This window comes from Numenius arquata, chromosome 17 (assembly GCF_964106895.1).
Source record: "Numenius arquata chromosome 17, bNumArq3.hap1.1, whole genome shotgun sequence".
NCBI classification, from domain to species: domain Eukaryota; kingdom Metazoa; phylum Chordata; class Aves; order Charadriiformes; family Scolopacidae; genus Numenius; species Numenius arquata.
Genome location: NC_133592.1, coordinates 12,722,066 through 12,742,570, shown reverse-complemented (window position 1 = coordinate 12,742,570; position 20,505 = coordinate 12,722,066). Strand labels below are relative to the sequence as shown.

Below are 20,505 nucleotides of genomic sequence, written 5' to 3'. Positions count from 1 at the left end.
GGCTTTGTGCAGGAAATGAAAAAAAAGGCCTGTTTCAGCTCTGCCGTTCACATTCCCAAAGTTCCTTGAGGATCCTTTCCTTACTTGCCTAAAATATCCTAGGGTGGTGTAAAGGGCTGGGAAAAGCAGGCTGCCCGGGAAGTTTGCAGGGGAAAACATCCCAAGAAGGGTGCCTGGTAGTGGGTTTAGCTGCAGGATGGAGGGGAAGGACGATTTTGGAGGGAATAACGGTCCTGGATGAAGGGGATAGAAATGTTTGAAAGTGGAGGTGGGACAGAGCAGAGGTGGTGTGATTCCTGAGCGCCCCTGCAGTGGAAAACTCCGTCACCCCTTTCGGGACCGGATGTCTCGGCTCTCAAAACTCCCTGTGAGATCACATGTTTCCTAAGAAAGGGAAAATAAGTCATAAATTAAATAAAAATTCTGTGGGGTTTGTGTTTTGCAGGACAGAGGGCCAGGCTGTCAGCTGTGTGTGCTGCCTGAGCGCTCTCTGCCTTGGTTTGACAGTGGTAAAAGCAATGGGGGTGGCCAAGAGGACACTGTTTGACTGGGAAGTGTATGCAAATTCCCAGGATAGCACCACTGTATCCAGCTGCATCCCTGAAAGCCTTTCCAGTTTCTCTTTTCCTCTGGTTCTTGTGGGCTTTGTTAAACTTGGGTCCACAGTATGTTGATTCCTGGGGTCCCTGTCAGTTTTAGACTCGATGTCAGAAATGCAGTCCAGGAGAAAAGGGCGTTTTCCCGACCGATGTCACCTCCCAGGAGTGACATCCAGCCACTTTCTGGACCTGCGTCACTGCTCCAGCTCAGTGCAACCACAGAGCTGGCCTCATCTGAGCCAATGGGCCAGGCAATTGTAGCTCTGGCTAATAAAAATCTCAACGGAGAGGCTTTTTCTCCATGTAGCACCAGCTTTAGGGAGAATCACAGAGTGATATGAGGTTGGAAGGGACCTCTGGAGACCACCCGATCCAACCCCCTGCCAGAGCCGGGTCACCCAGAGCAGGTTGCACAGGAATGTGTCCAGGGGGATTTGAATGTCTCCAGAGAAGGAGACTCCACCACCTCTCTGGGCAGCCTCTTCCAGGGCTCTGACACTCTCAGAGTAGAGAAGTTCCTCCTCATGTTTAGATGGAACTTCTTGTATTCAAGTTTGTGCCCATTTCCTCTTGTCCTGTCCCTGGGCACCACTGAAAAAAGACTGGCTCCATCCTCCTGACACCCACCCTTAAAGTATTTACAGGCGTTGATGCAGCAGAGGGCATCAACGAGCAAATCAGAGCAAATACAGCCCCTGTGAAAAGCAAAGGAGGCTTCATGGTTGAACTGGCCATCCTGCTGCTGGAAACTGGGAGCCTTCTCAAACAGGATCCAAAATTCAGGGGCAACTCTCTGGGGTTGTTGTCCTAAGTCAGAAGTGATTCAGGTATGTCCAATTTTAATTACTTTTCCTTAATAGTGATTTCTGTGTGAAGAGCGCGAAGTCCCGCGCTGGCAGATGCCATTGACTGATATCACCTTTTGTCTTGGGGTGAAATGTCCTGGAAGAGCCGTGCGCTCACATTCCTTTTGCTCTCGTTTCAGGTGCATTAAGATCGGGGACAAGGAGTGTGACTTCAGCGCCGCTTTCCGTCTGATCCTGCACACGAAGCTGGCAAACCCCCACTTCCCACCCGAGCTGCAGGCCCAGTGCACCCTCATCAACTTCACCGTCACGCGGGACGGGCTGGAGGAGCAGCTCCTCGCCGCCGTGGTCAGCGCCGAGCGGCCCGACCTTGAGGAGCTCAAGGTCAGTAACTGGGAACAATAATAATAATAACATTAATAATAAATTATTAGTATCATCATCATCATTGTAGTTTCAACCAAACAGCATTTCGTGTCCAAGGTTGCGGAGATTGCTGAGCCCACCACAAAATCAGGACGTTTCCCTGGAATGACAAACACTGAGGAATTTTTTTCCTTCAGTCTTTTGTTTTCCTGGTATTTTGGGAAGACTTAATTAAAGCGCTATTTCAAGTTTTTTTTTTTTCTCCAGAAATGTGGGTAAGAATCTCTTTCTTTTCCTACTCTTCTTGGAAATGGAAACTGAGATTCTCAATTTATCGGGTTTTTTTCTGGACTTAACAGATTCCGTTTTGGAGGTAGGATTAATCTGGCTTGACTTTAGGCATTTATGGTATAAGATTCCCACTGTAAATATTGTGAGGCTGGTAATGAAATGCTTCTGTTCTGTTTTTTCCTCCCACTTGTTTGTAACAGGCCAAAACGTTCTCCGTCTTTCTTTTTTTAATAAGTATGGCTTTGGTTTCAAGATAATTTTTAAAAGAAAACCCCTTGTTCTAATGGCACGTCTAACGATGTGAGGAATGTGTGCAGTACTAAATATTTACTGAGAGCGGGAACAAATCTACTGCACGCGTTCAGTCAGACCAGGCCAGTTTTGTAATAGTCTTTCCATTTAATGAGGTCCTCGAGTACGTTAGCTGTGCAGCCTTAATGATGCGTTTCGTTTTAACCAGGCTCATATGCTAACGAGCCAAAAGATGGCATCCAAAATACATAATGAACTGATTTAATGTGTAAGCCGTGGCGTTCTCCCTGGGGCCGGGAGAGACCCTGAGCCCCTCGATCAGCCCCCTGCCCGGCACAGGCTCAGCTCCGGGTCACAAACACCTCAAACGGCCCCTTTTCCGCGGGGATTTTCACTCAAGGGGGTGGGGGGTGGCCACCGTCAGCAGAGCGGTGTCATTATTAGCTGCCATTACGTTAAGGACCCTCCGCCTCGGCAGCGTCGCTGGTAATGGTTGCTGTCACAATAAGAAAGACAAATTCAATATCGTGTGCAGTCAGCAGATCCACAATTAGGCTCTGAAAATTAGTCCCTCACAATCGGCAGCGCTTCCCTCCCAGGCTGTAACGGAGCTGTGCATCCCGGGACAGTGAAAATCATGTGAATTGGGCATCTTTTGGAGTCCCTGCTTCTTCGGGGCAGGCGTTGTGGAGGGAGGAGGTTGGGCACAGGACCAGGGAAACAGTCCCCGGGCCCCGTCATTGCCACCGGCCTGGGGGACACGGGGCTGTGGGGACTCACTTCAGAAAGCACTGAGCAGATACGGATTGGTGTGGGATTTAAGTTCCTTTTCCTTTAAGAAATTTTAAGACCTTTTTCTCTGCGTCACCACAGCAAGAGCCCACTACCTCTTCTCTCATCTCCTTCCCTCCTGCTACAGTCCTGCTGTCCCAGCAGATGACGGGGAGGGGGAGACAACCAGCCTGGTGCTCACCGTGGTGTCTGCTGGATGGGGAAGTCAGTCAAAAAAAATCCCTTCCCTGCGGGGATAAAAGCCGAGCCGGATCTCCTTTAGCCATGGTGAGGGGCTGGGGTGGCTGCAGCCCAGGAGCTCTGCACCTTCCTCTGCCCCTTGTCCATTTACTGGTGTGGAAAACACCACCGGGGCTGTTGTCTGATAGCTGGGGGGAGCTCCTTGAAGACACAGATCTGAATCTTTGGGTTCCCCAAAGAAGAGGTCACTTCTCTGGGTGTGTTTTAATCCATCCTCTCCACACAGTTGTTATTGAGCTCAAAGTCTTGTTATGGGCAAAGACGGAGCACACCTTATACGTGGAGCCTAGAACTTGTTGTTAATAACCTAATCAAAATTCATCAAACAGCTACTATTAATCCAGTTACGATAACACCATCATTTTTAAATGTTTTCTTAACACAGTCCGTTTCTAACATCTTGTTCTTCATTGATTCCGAGTTATTCAGTCTTTCTGTTCTTTCTTACCTTTGAAGCTCTCTCTGTCTGATTCTCAGGACTCCTCTCCCATCACAACGGGTGTTCAGAGCCCGGCACCACCTTGGCTCTCCACCCTATTTTGGTTCTGGAGCCACATCAATCTGTCCAGAACTTGCTCTGACTCTAAATTAAAGCTGGGCTAAGCCAGGTTGGAGCACCCGTGACCTGGCTGTGAGACCATCCCAGCGCAGAGAAACTGGAACCAGTTTAGGCCAAAGCAAGTAAAGCTGGGTCCTGAGCCCTCCCCTCTCAGGTCAGCACAAACCCTCTGGCCTTTAATTAGTCTCATTTGCAATTTCCTTTTGGGAGGATGTCTGCGGTCCGTGTGCTGGCAGCACTGCCTGTGGTCCATGTAGGGTGGTTTCAGGTACGTCCCACCTTCACCAGGCTTCGCTGCTTGGGCTGAAACATCTCAAAAGGCATTTGCCTCAAATTCCTTGTCTGTTGAGTGCTCTGATCTGCCTTAGGAAGAATATTTTGACAGCTGCCTCCCGGGCTGGAGGTGGACAGGCCATGAGGGTCAGGAGGTAAAGCGTGTGAGACAGTCCCTGCACATCTGGGCTGTGATGGGCAGTGATGAGGTTCTCCAGGCAAGAAGCTGCTGTGCAGGAGGGGATTTAAAATGCAGCAGTATTTTTTTTCTCTGGTTTGTGATGTTTAAATAACACAACCAAACCAGCAGAAAGGAGGAGGAGAGGAAGGTGGCTGCTGTGGCTGAGCTGGGAAGGGGCCGGCAGGGAATCCTGCAAAACGGGCCTGTAGCTTTGGCGAACTTTTATCTTTTTCATGGAGCAAAATTTTGAAGGCTCTCAGAGTAACCTGGTTCCCAGAAGTGGCGCCGCTATATATCAACTGTGAAATAACAGCTAATGAGCTCCACTGCAGAAATAAGAAATGATGACCTTGCTACTGCTGAAAACAATAGGGGTGATAAAGCTGCAGCAGATGCAGGCTGTTGTGGGGAACACAGCGTTGTCTACACTTCTGGGGGTGCGTTTCAGAAACCGCGTGGTGATTACAAGCTGTTGGAGCAAAAATCACACACGTCCTCATTAATAACTCCAGGCCTTACAGTCCATGGTCTGGAATAATAGCTTGCAAAATGTCATTTTTGAAGGCGTGCTATGCTTGAATGACAGGAACGCGCAGGATTAGCCATGTTAGTTTTCTGTTTTAAGACTTGTAAAATATTTACCACCGTGGGCAAACTCCTGTGTGTAATGACTACACAACAGGCCTTTAAAAACAGCTGAAATACCAATAAAAGGCATGCTTCGGTGCACACTCTGCCGAATACTTGGGTTGACGTTAACATGGACCGAGTGCGTGTGCAGCAAGTATATGACATTTCAGCCCAAATATTGAAAGGTGACTTATTAATGGAAGAGTTAGTTAATCTGCTTGAAAACCTCTGACAACAGAGCAAACACCGTCTGCTCCCTCGTGTGCTGTGGGATTGGAAGAGACGTGGGGTCACATTTCCCGTTTCCGGGGTTCCTCCAGACCCTGTAGGTGGTTGGAAGGTGGGGGTGTGTTTTCCGAAAGCTGCCTCTGGAGCATTAAATCACTGAATCTGCCACGTGCCGGTCGGCGTGGCCCAGAACGTGTCCCAATTCCACGTGCACCACGTCTGCTCCTTCGTGGAGCTGGTTATTTCTTGCAGGGCTGTAAAACGCTCTTTTGCAAGTTACTTGAATTTCTTGGTTGTGTCACTTAAGTACAGTCTGAGGATTTAAAACTGTGTGTCACACAGAAGTGTTTTACATACCGGGGTGTTAGCGATGGACTTCATCTATGTAGGGGATATTCACCAGGCTTTTATCTTAGCAACATCCAAGTCAGATGCACAGCTTTCCTACAGGATATTTTCTGTGGTAACGCTAAAAATAAGCATTCACAATAGAACCATACAGTGGAATAACATAATATACCTGAAATCCAGGAAAGATGCCATTTCCCCGAGCAAACACGTAGAATAGGGCAATCACGTTGCATGGGAGAAAGCCTATTCTGGAGGATCTGCTCAAAAAGGAGCCAGATGAGAGCCTTTGTTTCCACCACGAACAGCGTTAATGACTGGTATCTCTCAAGAGGAGAGGAAAATGGAACAAGTGTCTGGGGAGAAGCGGAGGGGGCATTTCACAGAAACGGGAAGAGTTTGCACCGTAATTCAGAAGATCAGCCCTAAAGGCAGGCTGGTTGTTACTGGGCTGTATCTGCTTGGCCATCTTTGTGCCGAGTTTGCAAATCCTTTGGCAGGGCGGCTTTGTCTTTGCACGTACAGCTTCTAGCACAGTAAGGCACTGGTCCCAGTGAGATCTCCAGACCAAACCGGGAGCAGCGAGGCTATGACTTTGCCCTCCGGTCTGGTCCTGAGGTGCCTTGAGCTCATCTTTGGACCCAAAGGACCTTGCTGATTTTTTTACCATCAGGTTTTATCCCCGTCGTCCTCATTGCTGGTGTGACTGGTGTCGGTGTGTAGTGGTTTACCAAGAGGGGTGAGAAGCAGCAGGGACTATCCAGACTGACTTGAGCCTGATAACTAGATACTTCTGAGACGGAGATGCAGGATATGTGTTTCTGATGGGGAATGAAGGTCTTTTCCTCCTGATTCATTTCCAGCGTTTTAACACATTCCTAGGGAAAGGGCTGAGATCATATAATCACAGAATGGTTTGGGTTGGAAGGGACCTTAAAGCCCCCCCAGTGCCACCCCCTGCCCTGGGCAGGGACACCTCCCACCAGACCAGGTTGCTCCAAGCCCCCTCCAACCTGGCCTTGAACCCCTCCAGGGATGGGGCAGCCACAGCTTCTCTGGGCAACCTGGGCCAGGCTCTCACCACCCTCACAGTGAAAAATTTCTTCCTGAGATCTCATCTCAATCTCCCCTCTTTCAATTTAAAACCCTTCCCCCTCCTCCTATGGCTCCCCTCCCTCATCGAGAGTCCCTTCCCGTGGTGGGGAGGACTGTCCCTCCACCAGTTCTCCTGGTGCTTTCTGTGTTGTTCAAGATTTCTCTACGTCAATGGCTTCTTGGGTACGGACTGATCCCCAAAGCTCTGTCCATGCCCAGGAGTCACAGAGAGCAGCAGGAAGCGATGTTGGACTATGGTGATTGTCAGTTAGAAGCCTGTTCCCATGTGAAGGCAGTTAATCCTTACTTTACTGTGTGTTTTGTGGCTAAAACTTTCTGCATTTATTATTTGCAGTCAGATCTCACAAAGCAACAAAACGGATTCAAAATCACCTTGAAAACGTTAGAGGACAACTTGCTCTCTCGGCTGTCATCAGCATCTGGGAACTTCCTGGGAGACACGGCGTTGGTGGAGAACTTGGAGATCACCAAACAGACAGCTGCAGAAATTGAAGAGAAGGTACAGAGACAGTGATAACCTAGAGAAAAGCACATGTGGGATGTTATCTTTAAGGATTTCTGGGAGGACCATAACTTCTTTCCTCTGCCCATCTCTGCCCCTTCTGCTGAGTAGAGAGTAGAAAGTGGTATAAATTGAAGTGCTCTCTGTTGTGGGCAGCTTCAGGCTATTTAGTTATTTGGAGCTTTCGTATGTTAAATTGCCTATTTAAGACCAAGAGAAAACATCAGTCCCTGATGTAAAAACAATAAAATTTACACACTGTATCAAGGCAGCTTTAAACTGTTCCGGCGTAATCCTGAATATATCACACTTCCTCAATTAAGCTGGATTTTACTACTGACCAGGGACTGGAATTTGTTGAGTTTGCAATCTTGAGTAAATCTGCAAGAACTTGGGTGTTTCATTCCTTGGAGTATAAATCAGCCTCTGTATTAGCTGTGCAGTGTCAGCATCGCCACCTGCGGCGCTCGCCGTGCTGGCTGCGTGGGCTCGGTTCAGTGCGCAGTGGTGTTCCTGCCACTGCGGGGGCCTGAGAAGTGTGGTTGTCGTGCCACGACTGTGACAGGACTCCTGTAGAGCCATTCTCAGCTGCTTCGCTCCACAGCCCTCCCATCTTCACAGCCCAGGCTTGTCCTCCTCCAGCCCCGCTAGTCCCCGCTGCCTGGGTCACTTATCCAGCGCTGGGCTTGGGCTGGAGCTGCCTCTCCCTTCCCAGCGCTGTAGCCTCAGGGACCAAGGAACTAATGATCCTACTCATTAAAAATTGGAATTGTCCCTGCTGGCCATTCATGGTAGATCAGGTGCATTCAGCCCCCTCAGGAGGGTTTTTTTGACGCCCCACAGGGGGTGTTGAAGGGATGTTTTGACCTGGCAAGCTTGGCTTCTCCCTCTTGAAGTAGATGTTTTTCTAAACAAATTTCTAAACAAATGTAAATAAATTTCTAAACAAGTTGTGCCAGCTCTGTGGCAACAGGGACGAATTTTGGAGTTTGCAGCTGGTTTTTATGGGTTGGGTACCCACAAGCTGTCTCAGGGCCCTGTTAGAAGTCTCCTCAAATCAGCCCTTACACTGTTCTTGGTCTGCCTACTCAGAGAAGAACTTTCAGCCAATGTTTTCCTTCCTGTGGAAGTCCTCCCGGCACCATTTATAGAAAGCAGCTGTCTTCCCACCTCTGGATTTTGTCTTACTAGATTTATGAGTTGTTTTGGGATGGGATATCTAAAAGTTAGGTGCCTAAGTCTGAGGTGGGCTGCCTTTATAGTCAGTGGGGAGACACGGGTGCTGCCAGGAGGACTCACCTGATGGAGACAGGGGATTCATGGCCCCTGCAGTAGATGTTGAAGTTTCTCTTTGGGGATTTGGATATTACAGTTCGTTGTTGCTCACGGGGATGTGCAAACAGCCCGATCCCACCGATCCCAATGTGTGCCGGTTGCACAGGACAGGTTAAGGCTCAGTCTGTGCTTTGTTGGGAAGGTTGATGTGCCCCAGCCAGATGTCCTTACACCAGCTCAGGTCACGAGAGAGAGAGAGACCCCCTGGGGTGAGTGCCGGTGGGGGCTGTGTCGTGCCCCCATGGCTCGTACAACACATGCTGAGCCCTTTTCTGCCCCGTCCCCACTGCTGAGGGGCCTGGGAGCTTGTGTCTGTGTGACAAGACACCAATCGTAGCCAGAGCCGAAAATAATCCCCCAGAGGCTCGAGGATGTCACTTCGTGCTGCTGAAGTGGAATGAAAGAATGAACAGGACTGAGATGATAACGGGGTGATGTATCTGCCAAAAGGATTTTCACCGTGCCCATCCCAGCAGCTCTGCAGACACCTGGCCAACAAGGCAAGGGTGCGTTAAGTGCTGCTGAGGAAAGGTGAGGAAAGCAAATAGCCGTTATAAATTAGCAGTTTTCAGCCTCGGGGGAAGCTGCTTGGAGAGCAGCACTAAGTCTGTTCAGCCCTGTGTTATTAATGACCTGCACAGGAGGGTGGGCAATTAGCAGGAGAAACTCATTGATGAGAAAAACAATTCCAGTTAGTGAAGAGCAGGGATCCCAGTGAGAAGCCTGGCGGGGGCTCGGGAAAACAGAGGATTGGGCAATGGGGTGGTAAATGCAGCCAAATGGAGAATAGGCCGGAGGAAGGGGGATGCTGGGAGGGGGCGGCCTGAGCCAGGCTGCACCGTGGTTGGGAGAGCAGAGAATGGTCCCTGCAGTGGTCACATGTGGGTGGCCGAGACCTTGGCCCGACATCCCTGTGGGAAATGCAGATGATTCTGCCCTTCTGCTCTGGGGAGACCCACCTGCAGTGCTGCCTCCAGCTCTGGGGCCACCAACAGCAGAAGGACATGGAACTGTTGGAGCGGGGCCAGAGGAGGCCACGGAGATGCTGGGAGGGCTGGAGCCCCTCTGCTGGGAGGACAGGCTGAGAGAGTTGGGGCGGTTCAGCCTGGAGAAGAGAAGGCTCCGGGGAGACCTTAGAGCCCCTTCCAGTCCCTAAAGGGGCTCCAGGAAAGATGGGGAGGGACTCTGGATCAGGGAGGGGAGCCCTAGGAGGGGGGGAAGGGTTTGCCACTGAAAGAGGAGAGACTTAGATGAGATCTGGGGAAGAAATTCTTTGCTGTGAGGGTGGTGAGAGCCTGGCCCAGGTTGCCCAGAGAAGCTGTGGCTGCCCCATCCCTGGAGGGGTTCAAGGCCAGGTTGGATGGGGCTTGGAGCAACCTGGTCTGGTGGGAGGTGTCCCTGCCCAGGGCAGGGGGTGGCACTGGGTGGGCTTTAATGTCCCTTTCAACCTGAACCATTCAATGATTCTATGTCAGCCCTCCCCTGAGCTCGATTCACAAAGATGTTTCCACAGGAGCTTTGTTCTGTGTTTTCCTCCCAGGTCCGGGAGTCGAAGGTGACAGAAGCCAAGATTAACGAGGCCAGAGAGCAGTACAGGCCCGCTGCTGCCCGGGCCTCGCTGTTGTACTTCACCATGAGCGACCTCCGTGCCATCCACCCCATGTACCAGTTCTCTCTGAAGGTATTGTCCCGTGAGCTGCAGGAGGCAGCGTCGCTGCTTCTCTCTTCCTGAGGCTCAAAGGGCCATTTGGGGATATTTGAACTCCCAGACAGAAAGGTGATCTAACCTAACCCATTCTGCTGATTTGGTTTTGTGGAAAAATATCCTGTAACTTCTTTCTGTGTATGTCTTCTTGACATAAGTTACTCTTCAATAGTGTTGCAGTGGTGGTTAGCGCTCATCGGGAAAGGTTTGCCCCAAACTCGCTGCGGTCGCTGAGCAGAGCGGGCTCATCCTGCTCCCGGCGGAAGGAGCGGAGCTTGGGCAGCACCAACAGAGTCCCAGGAGGAGCGCTCTGAATGCCCCAAGGAAAGGTCCCTCCGTGTCGAGCGCTGAGTGTGCACCATGGTCCCTGCTCAGCTCTGCATTTGCCGGTCAGCCCACCGCAGGCTGCCAGGTTGGGATCAGGTTAGATGAGCCTTAAGTAGCTTTTCCTTCATTTTCTTGGGTTTTTTCTAAGCAATTGAGGTCTTGTGGAAAGACACAGTCTGACTTAGCGTTGCATTAACATCCTTTATTACTAAAAATCCAGGAAGTTTCTTTGCAAAGCAGAACCTTACAAGGCATTTGTTCTTTCTTCCATATTCACACGCTGGGCCTGGCAGAGCAGGGTGAGCAACGGGTGTAAAAGGTATCGTATTGGGAAAGAGCCAACAAAGTCCTTTTTTCTATGTGTTTTATATATTTATGCACCGAGATTTTGCACAGCATTTGGAATCACTTGCTCCATCAGTTAATCTTGTCTTTATATTTACATTGGTTCTGTATCTGTGGTGTTACTGGGGTCGTAACGCTGGTGCAGATATTTCAGAAGTTAACAGGAATTGCTGCGGCCCTTAACGATTATCCAGGACCTTGATGTTGAAACAATCCTGACTTCCCAAATGACACACTATAAACATCGTGTCACTCTCTACACACAGTCCTGTCCCACTGAGACCACGTCACCAGGGATTTATTGCCACCTTCTGAACAAAGGGCAAGTCATTCCTCCTTCCATCTCTGCGGTGCAGGAAGGGTCCTGAGCAGCCGGGCTTTCAGGAGCTCGGATGCTTCTTACATTACAGTTGGAAAAGCCTTTCAGGTGGTCAACAGCACGGTGTGACATCTAACTCTGGGTAGTCTCTGCATGTGGTCGGTGTGTGGGTGTGGTATGTGCGTGACTTGAACGTTCACCACCTTTTCGTGTGGGCCCACACTTATTACCCACAGTCTGGAGGAGTCATCTGAAGAGCTGGGGTTTTGCTCTTCTCACAGTGTTGTTTTGCCATCAGAGAAGACAACAAGCCCACAGCCTGAATTGTCCTTAGAGAAGTCTGGATGGGATTTATGGGTGCGTCAGCACCTTGCAGTGTGGCCGCTGGCAGTCTCAGCTACAGGTGTGCTCATGGTGGCAGTGTGAACACCCCAATGGGGGCCATGCTGGGAGAAACACCACTTCCTGCCCTGTGCTCCTAAAACAAAGGTATAAGGGACATAGCCAAAGGGTCTGTGCTCCAAAGGCCTTGCTACTTTTCTGTCTTGTCTAAGTAGACTACCCTTCCCTAAAAGTGTAGCTCTGTAGTACATGGCCGTGTTACGTGGAGAACTAGGAATGATGTCCCTCCTTTGGAGAACATTCCCACCTGGAGCTGTTCTCACCAGAACCCCTGGAGAACATTTCCAACACAACAGGTGTTTTCAATGTAATTATTACTACTCATAGTGATGTCCCACTTGCCATGTGGCAGCAGAGCCCAGTGGGAAGCCAGTAGCTTTTGTGGGAATGAGAGCATGGCCATGTGTTCCAAGTTCCTTGACTATCTTTGAGACACCAGTGCTGCTCTTTGGGGCAGGTGTCAGTAAACTGAGACTCAGCTTGCCACAATGGAGGAGCTAGATCTTTAGAATGAAATATGCTCCTTAGAGCCCCTTCCAGTCCCTAAAGGGGCTCCAGGAGAGATGGGGAGGGACTCTGGATCAGGGAGGGGAGCCATAGGACGAGGGGGAAGGGTTTGCCACTGAAAGAGGGGAGATTGAGCTGAGATCTGGGGAAGAACTTCTTTGCTGTGAGGGTGGTGAGAGCCTGGCCCAGGTTGCCCAGAGAAGCTGTGGCTGCCCCATCCCTGGAGGGGTTCAAGGCCAGGTTGGAGGGGGCTTGGAGCAACCTGGTCTGGTGGGAGGTGTCCCTGCCCATGGCAGGGGGTGGCACTGGATGGTCTTTAACGTCCCTTCTAACTCTAACCATTCTATGATTCTATGACCAGCAGAGACCCAAGGGCTTCTCTGGGTATTTATTGAAGAATTTTGCATTTAATGTTTTAATAAATGGAAGACTTTTTTTTTTTTTTTTTTTTTTTTTTTATCACAGGAGAAATGTCTTTTAGGGGATAGAGGGTTAAAGAAGATGGAGTCCTGGTCTAGAACTTCTTCCAAACAATTTCTTACCTTGACAAGTGACCTGGAAAAAGTAATTGAGAACACAATATTTTGAGCTTCATCCACAAAGAAGCTTTTCTTTTTTGGTATCTACGACTCAGATGTTGGAATAATTTTGCCAGGAAAATGCAGAGAGTATCTGTTGTGCAAGGGTGCCCTTTGAAAGATTCATTCCTTACACATACATAATAGATACAGGAGTTTCTGAGGTTTCACCTTTAATCTACATCTTCTGTACTTTGTTTGTTTTATGTTTTCCAGTTAACATTAGCAATGTGTATAAATACATAGAAAATTATTGGGTGAAATGTTTTCATCTAATAAATTTTGATGACAGATCATAAAACATTGTGTAAAGATGCACAGAGATGATTTTAAAACGCACACAGCTAGAAGCCCATTATATATTAGAGCACACAGGATTTTTGTGCTTCTCTGCAGCATGTTTTAACACAACTTAAAGAAATGTTAAGCAGGAAAATGCATTCTGCAATTATTTAATAATGTAGTAGCTATCAGTGGTACTTTAATTTGTTGAGGCATCGTTCTTTCCTTTGTAGAACTCCAAAGATAATGCTGCCAACACAGTCATGCCTCGTCCAGTTCCTGCTATTAATTTGTATTGGCCTGGTTATTTCCTATTAGCTGGGTCCCACTGCACGAAGCCTTTGCATTGCTAATCAGGACTTCAGCTTTTTTTTCTTTTTCCAGTTGCATTTCAGAATTTGCTAATGGGTTTTCTTTGGCCAGCTCTGAAAGTTTTTTGTCTTTTCTCATTTAGATCAGAAATGTTGTTACAAGAATCCTTAGTATCTTACGTAAGAGTGTCATTCTCAGTGCACGCACCCATCCCCGGGGGACTTCACTGACTGGTTCATCCCCCTTCCACAAGATGAAGTCCTACCTGCCCTTCTCATGTAGTCCTTTGCTGAATCCAGACAGTAAAATACTCCTGGGACTCGGCTCTGGGGAGACCCCCTGCAGTGCTGCCTCCAGCTCTGGGGCCACCAACATCAGAAGGACATGGAGCTGTTGGAGCGGGGCCAGAGGAGGCCACAGAGATGCTGGGAGGGCTGGAGCCCCTCTGCTGGGAGGACAGGCTGAGAGAGTTGGGGGGGTTCAGCCTGGAGAAGAGAAGGCTCCACGGAGACCTTCAAGCCCCTTCCAGTCCCTCAAGGGGCTCCAGGAAAGCTGGGGAGGGACTCTTGATCAGGGAGAAGAGCCATAGGATGAAGGGGAATGGTTTGCCACTGAAAGAGGGGAGATTGAGCTGAGATCTGGGGAAGAACTTCTTTGCTGTGAGGGTGGTGAGAGCCTGGCCCAGGTTGCCCTGAGAAGCTGTGGCTGCCCCGTCCCTGGAGGGGTTCAAGGGCAGGTTGGAGGGGTCTTTGAGCAACCTGGTCTGGTGGGAGGTGTCCCTGCCCATGGCAGGGGGTGGGACTGGATGGTCTTTAATGTCCCTTCTAACCCAAACCAGTCTGTGGTTCTGTGACTTTTTTTTTTTTTTTTCATTATTTAGGGGAATTGTTTTTTCTAAGTTGAAATGGGAGCTCTGCCTTCCTCTGGGAACAGCACTGTCTTTTGGCTCACCATTGGCAGAGGAACTGGTCTGTGCAATCCCTCTGAGAACACGTTTGGTCAGAGAAATGTTTCCTATATTCATTGTGTCTTAATTCAGTCACCCTGTCTCTGCACTGCTTTCTCAAGCCCAAGAGAGTGCAGTGTCACAGGGAATGTCATCATGGCCTGGCTGTGTGTTCCTGAGAAAGCACCTAAAGGCAGATGGAGGGTCTGATCAGTCTCTCTTGTTCCCCTGCCTTCTGGAGCCGGTGGCCACGCTGCTGGGCAGGTGGAGATGCTTTGGTTGTGGCTCTAGAGTTGGCTTTGCTCATTGCAACACTTCAGGTGATACCCAGAAGCATGCAAAGACCATCTAGAAGCCACCAGTGTCTTTCTGTGTCTCACCCACCCAGGCGTTCAGCATGGTGTTCCAGAAAGCCATTGAGAGGGCAGCTCCAGAGGAGAACCTGCCAGCGCGGGTGCTCAACCTCATTGACAGCATCACCTTCTCCGTCTTCCAGTACACAGCCCGGGGGCTGTTTGAGTGTGACAAACTGACCTACACCTCTCAAGTTACCTTCCAGGTAAACGTCACCATGTCATGCAATTTGTATGCAGTGATTTATTTCACAGGCAAAGACATTGGCATGGTGGGAAAGCTTGAACTGTCACAGCCGTGGCCTTCAGCATTGGAGCATGGGGCTGGGGAACTGATTTTCTCCTCTGCCTCTCTTGCTGGTAACAGTCACCGCTGCTGTGTTTGATTTGCATTATGCTGACAAACGGTTGTTTCAGAGAGTAATACCTGCTTGCAGGACCTGGAAAAAAGGGCACAACAAGCTGGGCTTGAAGGCTTAGTGGTTTCATCCAAAAGAAACATGTGCTACGTAGCTGCTGGCTTTTGTCTAGTATGTTAGTAAAATTTTCAGTCGACGATCTGAGCAAGGAGACCTTTGTCTATCCCTCTGCTGAAATCAAATTCAGTCAATAGATAGGGCTTGGCATGGTGTTGCGAAGCTGTTATTAAGTTTGTGCAGTGAATGACTGTGTAAATGCCCTGATGTGTAGAATGCAGATATGGACCAAGTTTGAACTGCTCAGACACTGTCCAGGTGTAGTTAACCTTGAGCCAGGGATTGCCATGGCTTTTTTAAATTCTATATGGCAAAATATATGTGTAAAAGGGAACTAAGTGTGTATATATACACACGCATATATATACATATATTAAAAAAATGGACTCTAACAATATATTTAGTTAATAAATTATCTCTGTGTAAAACATCTGCTTATATTTTGCAATATCAGCCTTAATTCTGACCCAAAGGATACCTAAATTTTCTAATATCTATCTCTAAATAAAGTATTTAAGTAGCACACATTGGGCTTGTAACTACGTTAAGCATTAAAAATAGTTCATGGGTCACTTTAAGGAAAACCAGCACCCACAGTTCCAGTGTGTGGAGGCGCTTAGTGACAGGGCGCAGGATTCTCCCCTATAAAAAAGCAGTTGGCTCTTGACCTGAGTGCCTCCTTACCGTCCCCGGTGGGCAAGTGCCAGGCACACTGCAGATGCCATTGCCCCGTAGGCTGTAATGAGATGCCGTCTAGGATCTGTGACAAGGACAAGGACAAACTCGCCACTCCAGCGCTGCTCTTTTTCCACCCAAAATTGATGTTCAGGGTTTTGGAGTTTGTCTCTGAGATTTCAGGAGGCTGGCAGGGCGCGTCGAGCAGTGGCTCCAGCTGGGCTCTGGAGCACCTATGGCTTTCCAGAATTACCTTGGCCATTGCTCTGACAATCTTACTCCATGTGCTCCTGAAAGCCACCATTGCAGTAAAACCAGTAGTAGCTGAACGGCCTGAGCGCTCTCCAGTGTTTGAGACCTCTGGGACCTGCTTATTCTCTTGGAGCATGTACCATGAGGGTTTTGTGGCTTTTTTTTTTCATTTGGTTTTGGTTTTGGTTTTGCTTGTTCTAAACATTCTCCATTTACTTTCAAAATGGAACAAGACAGTGAGAGGTGGACAAGGCCTTGGCAGCCTGCCCTCGGGACACGTGCTCTGGTTCCTTTCCAGAAAGTTACCCGTTCTGTCACTGCAGACATCAACCCAGGGACCTGCAGCACATCCCTCAGCCTGTGTCTCTGTGGCAGGGACTTCTCCTCAGGGTGCTATCCATGAACCTGCATCACAGCCCTTGCTACATTGTGTTTTCCAAACTTCTGTCCTCTTATGTTGGCAATCTCCGTACTTGTTCCTCGTCCTCTTCTGAGAAGACCCAGAGCACCTACATGATATGTGTCATCTCACCCCTCCAACATGGGGCACTCTGTACTTTTTAGCCACACGTTTGGCAGCTGCACAAGTTGAATAATTAGTCTACTGGAGTATATTGCTGCTCTGTATCCTGGCTGCTCAAGGATATCTCGTTTGTTTGGAATTGCAGATACTTCTGATGAGTAAAGAAATCAACGTGGCAGAACTGGATTTCCTCTTGAGATACCCAGCACAGACCAGAGTCACGAGCCCTGTGGAGTTCCTGTCTAATCACTCCTGGGGAGGAATAAAGGTAGCTGTTTCACCCAAGTGATGCGTAATCAGCATCCCTTGTCTCCTCTGAAGGCCTTTCAGCAGCCTTCAGGGTGGTCCTTACAGCCTTTGGTGAACAACGTACTGACCATACCTGAGAAGTGGTATGAAAATACCAGGGACATGGAGAGTTCTGTAAGTACTCTGTAAGACCGACTGGGGGCTCCTTGTTTGTCACTGTGCCTCTGATGATCTGTGTGTCCCTGAAAAGGTGATTTTTCCCTCTGAGATTGAGGCGTCTCTCTCTGTAAGGAGGGAATGAGAATATCCTTTGGTTTTTGTGGCTACGGGTTGTAAAGAACATGGAGACCTTCACTATATTTGGGAGGAGGTGGGAATTTGTGGTAGATATGACCCTCTGGAGAGATGTGCTGGGGGTGATGAAGACTGATGGACCTTCTGCAAAAACTTACTGTCATGCAACGAGAGGGTCCAGCAGCTGCCATGTGATTGGAGTGAGAGGTGAGGAAGAGCATCCCAAAAAGATGTGAATTATCCCCTCTTTGCTCCTATTTGTCAACAAATTCCAATTGTGCTGGATTCGAACCTGGTTTGGCAGGGTGTGATTCATTTTCTGGAAGGGGTCAAAATGTTCTTCAAATCAGCATTGTCGTTCACACCTTGTTGGATCTGAGATTGTATCTTTTATTTTATTGGTGTCCCTGCCCGTGGCAAGGGGTTGGAACTGGATGATCTTTAAGGTCCCTTCCAACCCGAACCATTCTGTGATTCTGTGCAATCGTCTGAGCAATCTCTGGCACCCGCTGTGATTTAAGATTCAGTTTTATTTATAGCATGCTGCCTCTGTGGGACATTTCTCTGGTGCTGTAAAGCCGGGAGTGAAGACATCCTGGTTTCGTCGGGATAGTTCTGAAATGTTCACCCTTTCTCTCCCTTCCACTGCGCTGCACAGAGAATGTATCTGGTTCCTGGAGGGTGAAACATCTTCATCCAGGCCCAAGACATCCCTGATAATTCTTTTCCTGTTTGTGTTGTTTTGTGGAACTTTCCAGAGTTTTGCAGGAGCCCTGTCTTACGGTGCAGAGGCCTTTCTAGGCCAGCACATGTGCTTCACGTGGCAAACGCTGTCTCTTAAGGTAACACAGACTTAGAGCTCTAAGGTGCTCTAAGTTCAGTGGTCCTAAAGGGGCTCCAGGAAAGCTGGGGAGGGACTCTGGATCAGAGAGGGGAGTGATGGGATGAGGGGAAAGGGTTTGCCACTGAAAGAGGGGAGATTGAGCTGAGATGTGGGGAAGAACTTCTTTGCTGTGAGGGTGGTGAGAGCCTGGCCCAGGTTGCCCAGAGAAGCTGTGGCTGCCCCATCCCTGGAGGGGTTCAAGGGCAGGTTGGAGGGGGCTTGGAGCAACCTGGTCTGGTGGGAGGTGTCCCTGCCCATGGCAAGGGGTGGCACTGGGTGGGCTTTAAGATTCCTTCCAACCCAACCATTTCATGATTCTATGATTGTATGAAGTCAAATGAAGCTGTAGTTTCTAACCCAGGTCACCCATAGCGATTTCAAATGGCAGTGTGGAACAATTCATGCCAGATGTGGCTGTCCCGACCGGGAGTTATCATCTCTGTCTCTTCACTGGCAGCGAGGACGGAGCCTCTGCCTCATTCTACACACGCACATGACCAAGCTCGTGTTGAAAATGTCACAATCACATTTTCAGCCATAAAATAAGCTTGGAACTTCTTGCTAAACCAACCCTGTTCATATGCTCTAAATATGCTCTAAAAGGCATATTTCCATAATAATGGAGGAATAAAAAAAAAAAAAAATCTGCACCCTTTCGTTAATCATCTTTTGTTCAGCAGTGGCGTTTTGCTGTTCAGACAGCAGCAGTTTGATTTTTGTTTCTCCTTTGAAGACAAATTAAATGGACATTCTGGGTCAACACACACAGTCGGAGGAACTTGGCCATCAAGCCCATGAAGTACACACTTCCCAGCAGCGTGTTTTGTCTTAGGGCTCTGCAGACTCTATAGGTCGCTCTGTCCCTGCCCATGGTCAGCATGGGGATATATAGGGTAAACGGTGCTTTGGGTTCCTCTGGAGTCCTTCTGGGCTGGGGTTCCTCACTGCCTGGGGTCATTCTGTGCTGCAAAGCTGCTTTCTGCTTCAGTCCTCTATGTTTCCTCTGGAAGGTGAACTTCTTTCCACCACAGCTTTCGGAGGTTTCAGGCTCTGATTCTCATTTTAGAGATCCGTTTGTGCATCTTAGGAAACATTACTCTTGTAGTGCCCAAGGATGCTTTTGGTAGCCCTGCCTGCAGGTGGCACGTTCTCCAAGCAGAGGCCTGAGTTTGCGGTGAGTTTTCTTTGTGAGATAACCCCGCTTGTGCTGGCCAGTCCTATTCATTGTGGGTCAAATGGCCTTTCATGGCCCCTGTGTGCTTCATCACGGTTGTTGCAGCTGCCGCGCTACTGTGATGAAGTTGGTACAGTTGCCAGCTCAGCGTCATAAGCACCAGAAGGTGCATCCAGCTCCCAGTTATTGGTTCTTCAGACTTCATTCTTGCATCAATATTTGAAATATCCAGGAGAACAGGCATTTTTGTGCACAGGGTGTCACAGTACATAGCACACTGTGTCAGAGCCTGCTGTGAGACCAACAGTGAGGAACTTCTACTTATCAGGGCTCAAACACTGTCAGCGACATCATTGAACCTTCCATTCACCTCTTCCATCAGCTTTGTGCCCCGGCTTCATCCTCACCAACAGCCTGCGCTCCATCATCCCTCAGCCATCCAAAGCTGATGCAGTGTTTGGAGTTTATCATGTAGTCATTGTGTGCGGGGTGTAGCTGGAGACTTGTCCTCAGGCAGGAACTGAGAGTAGACTTGTCTCCTGAAGCTGCTTTGCAACAACTGATTCTCTTTGAGACGAGCCCGTCCCACTCAGCGTCCCCTCTCCCACTGAGTCTCTTGGGGTTTGTGGTTGAGATGGAAACTTCGTGATGCCAAGAAGATGACTCTCTGCATCTACCCTTTTGCTGAGCTGGGAGATGGCAGGAAGGAAACCTGTCCAAGTGTGTACACGTGTCGGGAGTCTTCAGCCTCAGCGTGTGTCCCTGTCCCCAGGAACTGCACGTCTCAAAGAGCTGCCGTCGCTGCTCAATAATCTGCACTGATTTAATGTATTTCAGGATTTTCAGATCATGAATTCTATGTAATCAGACTCTGCAAACTCCTCAGATTGTCTTTTGTGATGATTGTAGTATTGATTTTGCGATAAATAATATGGCTGGTGTCAACTTTATTAGTGTTTATGTTCTATTAATGGGTGTTAGTTTATGAGCCTTTGAGTTTTTGGCAACTCCCGTTACTTGAGGCAGGGTTTTAGTACAATCACATTTTGTCACAGACTGCTATAATTAGGTTAATTAGTCATGGCTTCTATACAGCTTATTAGCAGGCTAAAATCTCCTTTTCTTTCATCAGGAAGATTAAGTACTGCAATAAATTGTTTCTTCAACAAAGCTTAAGGAAAGTACATTTCAGATGCATATTTCAAATTCGAAGTAGAATTTAACATTCTGCTAATTTTTTGCAGAAACATTTAAAATGTTCCTGCCCAAAGTGCTCCTCTTGCCGGGGTTTCAGGCCAAGGTAGTAAGGCCAAAAGAAATCAATATTGATATTTGTGGCCCATTCTGTGCCTCCCATTTTGGGCACATTAACTTCAAAGGAAACC

At 48.7% G+C, this 20,505-nt stretch overlaps 1 protein-coding gene across 1 annotated transcript in view; it reads left to right on the top strand.

Annotated features, from left to right (window-relative positions):
• The window catches only part of DNAH9 (dynein axonemal heavy chain 9), a 228,924-nt gene that overhangs the window by 138,528 nt on the left and 69,891 nt on the right, over positions 1–20,505 (top strand). Inside the window, exons 55-59 of the mRNA XM_074160192.1 lie at positions 1,585–1,789; positions 7,016–7,180; positions 10,059–10,199; positions 14,630–14,800; positions 16,666–16,788. Coding sequence (XP_074016293.1) covers positions 1,585–1,789; positions 7,016–7,180; positions 10,059–10,199; positions 14,630–14,800; positions 16,666–16,788 — 805 coding nt within the window. The remainder of the gene's footprint in view (positions 1–1,584; positions 1,790–7,015; positions 7,181–10,058; positions 10,200–14,629; positions 14,801–16,665; positions 16,789–20,505) is intronic.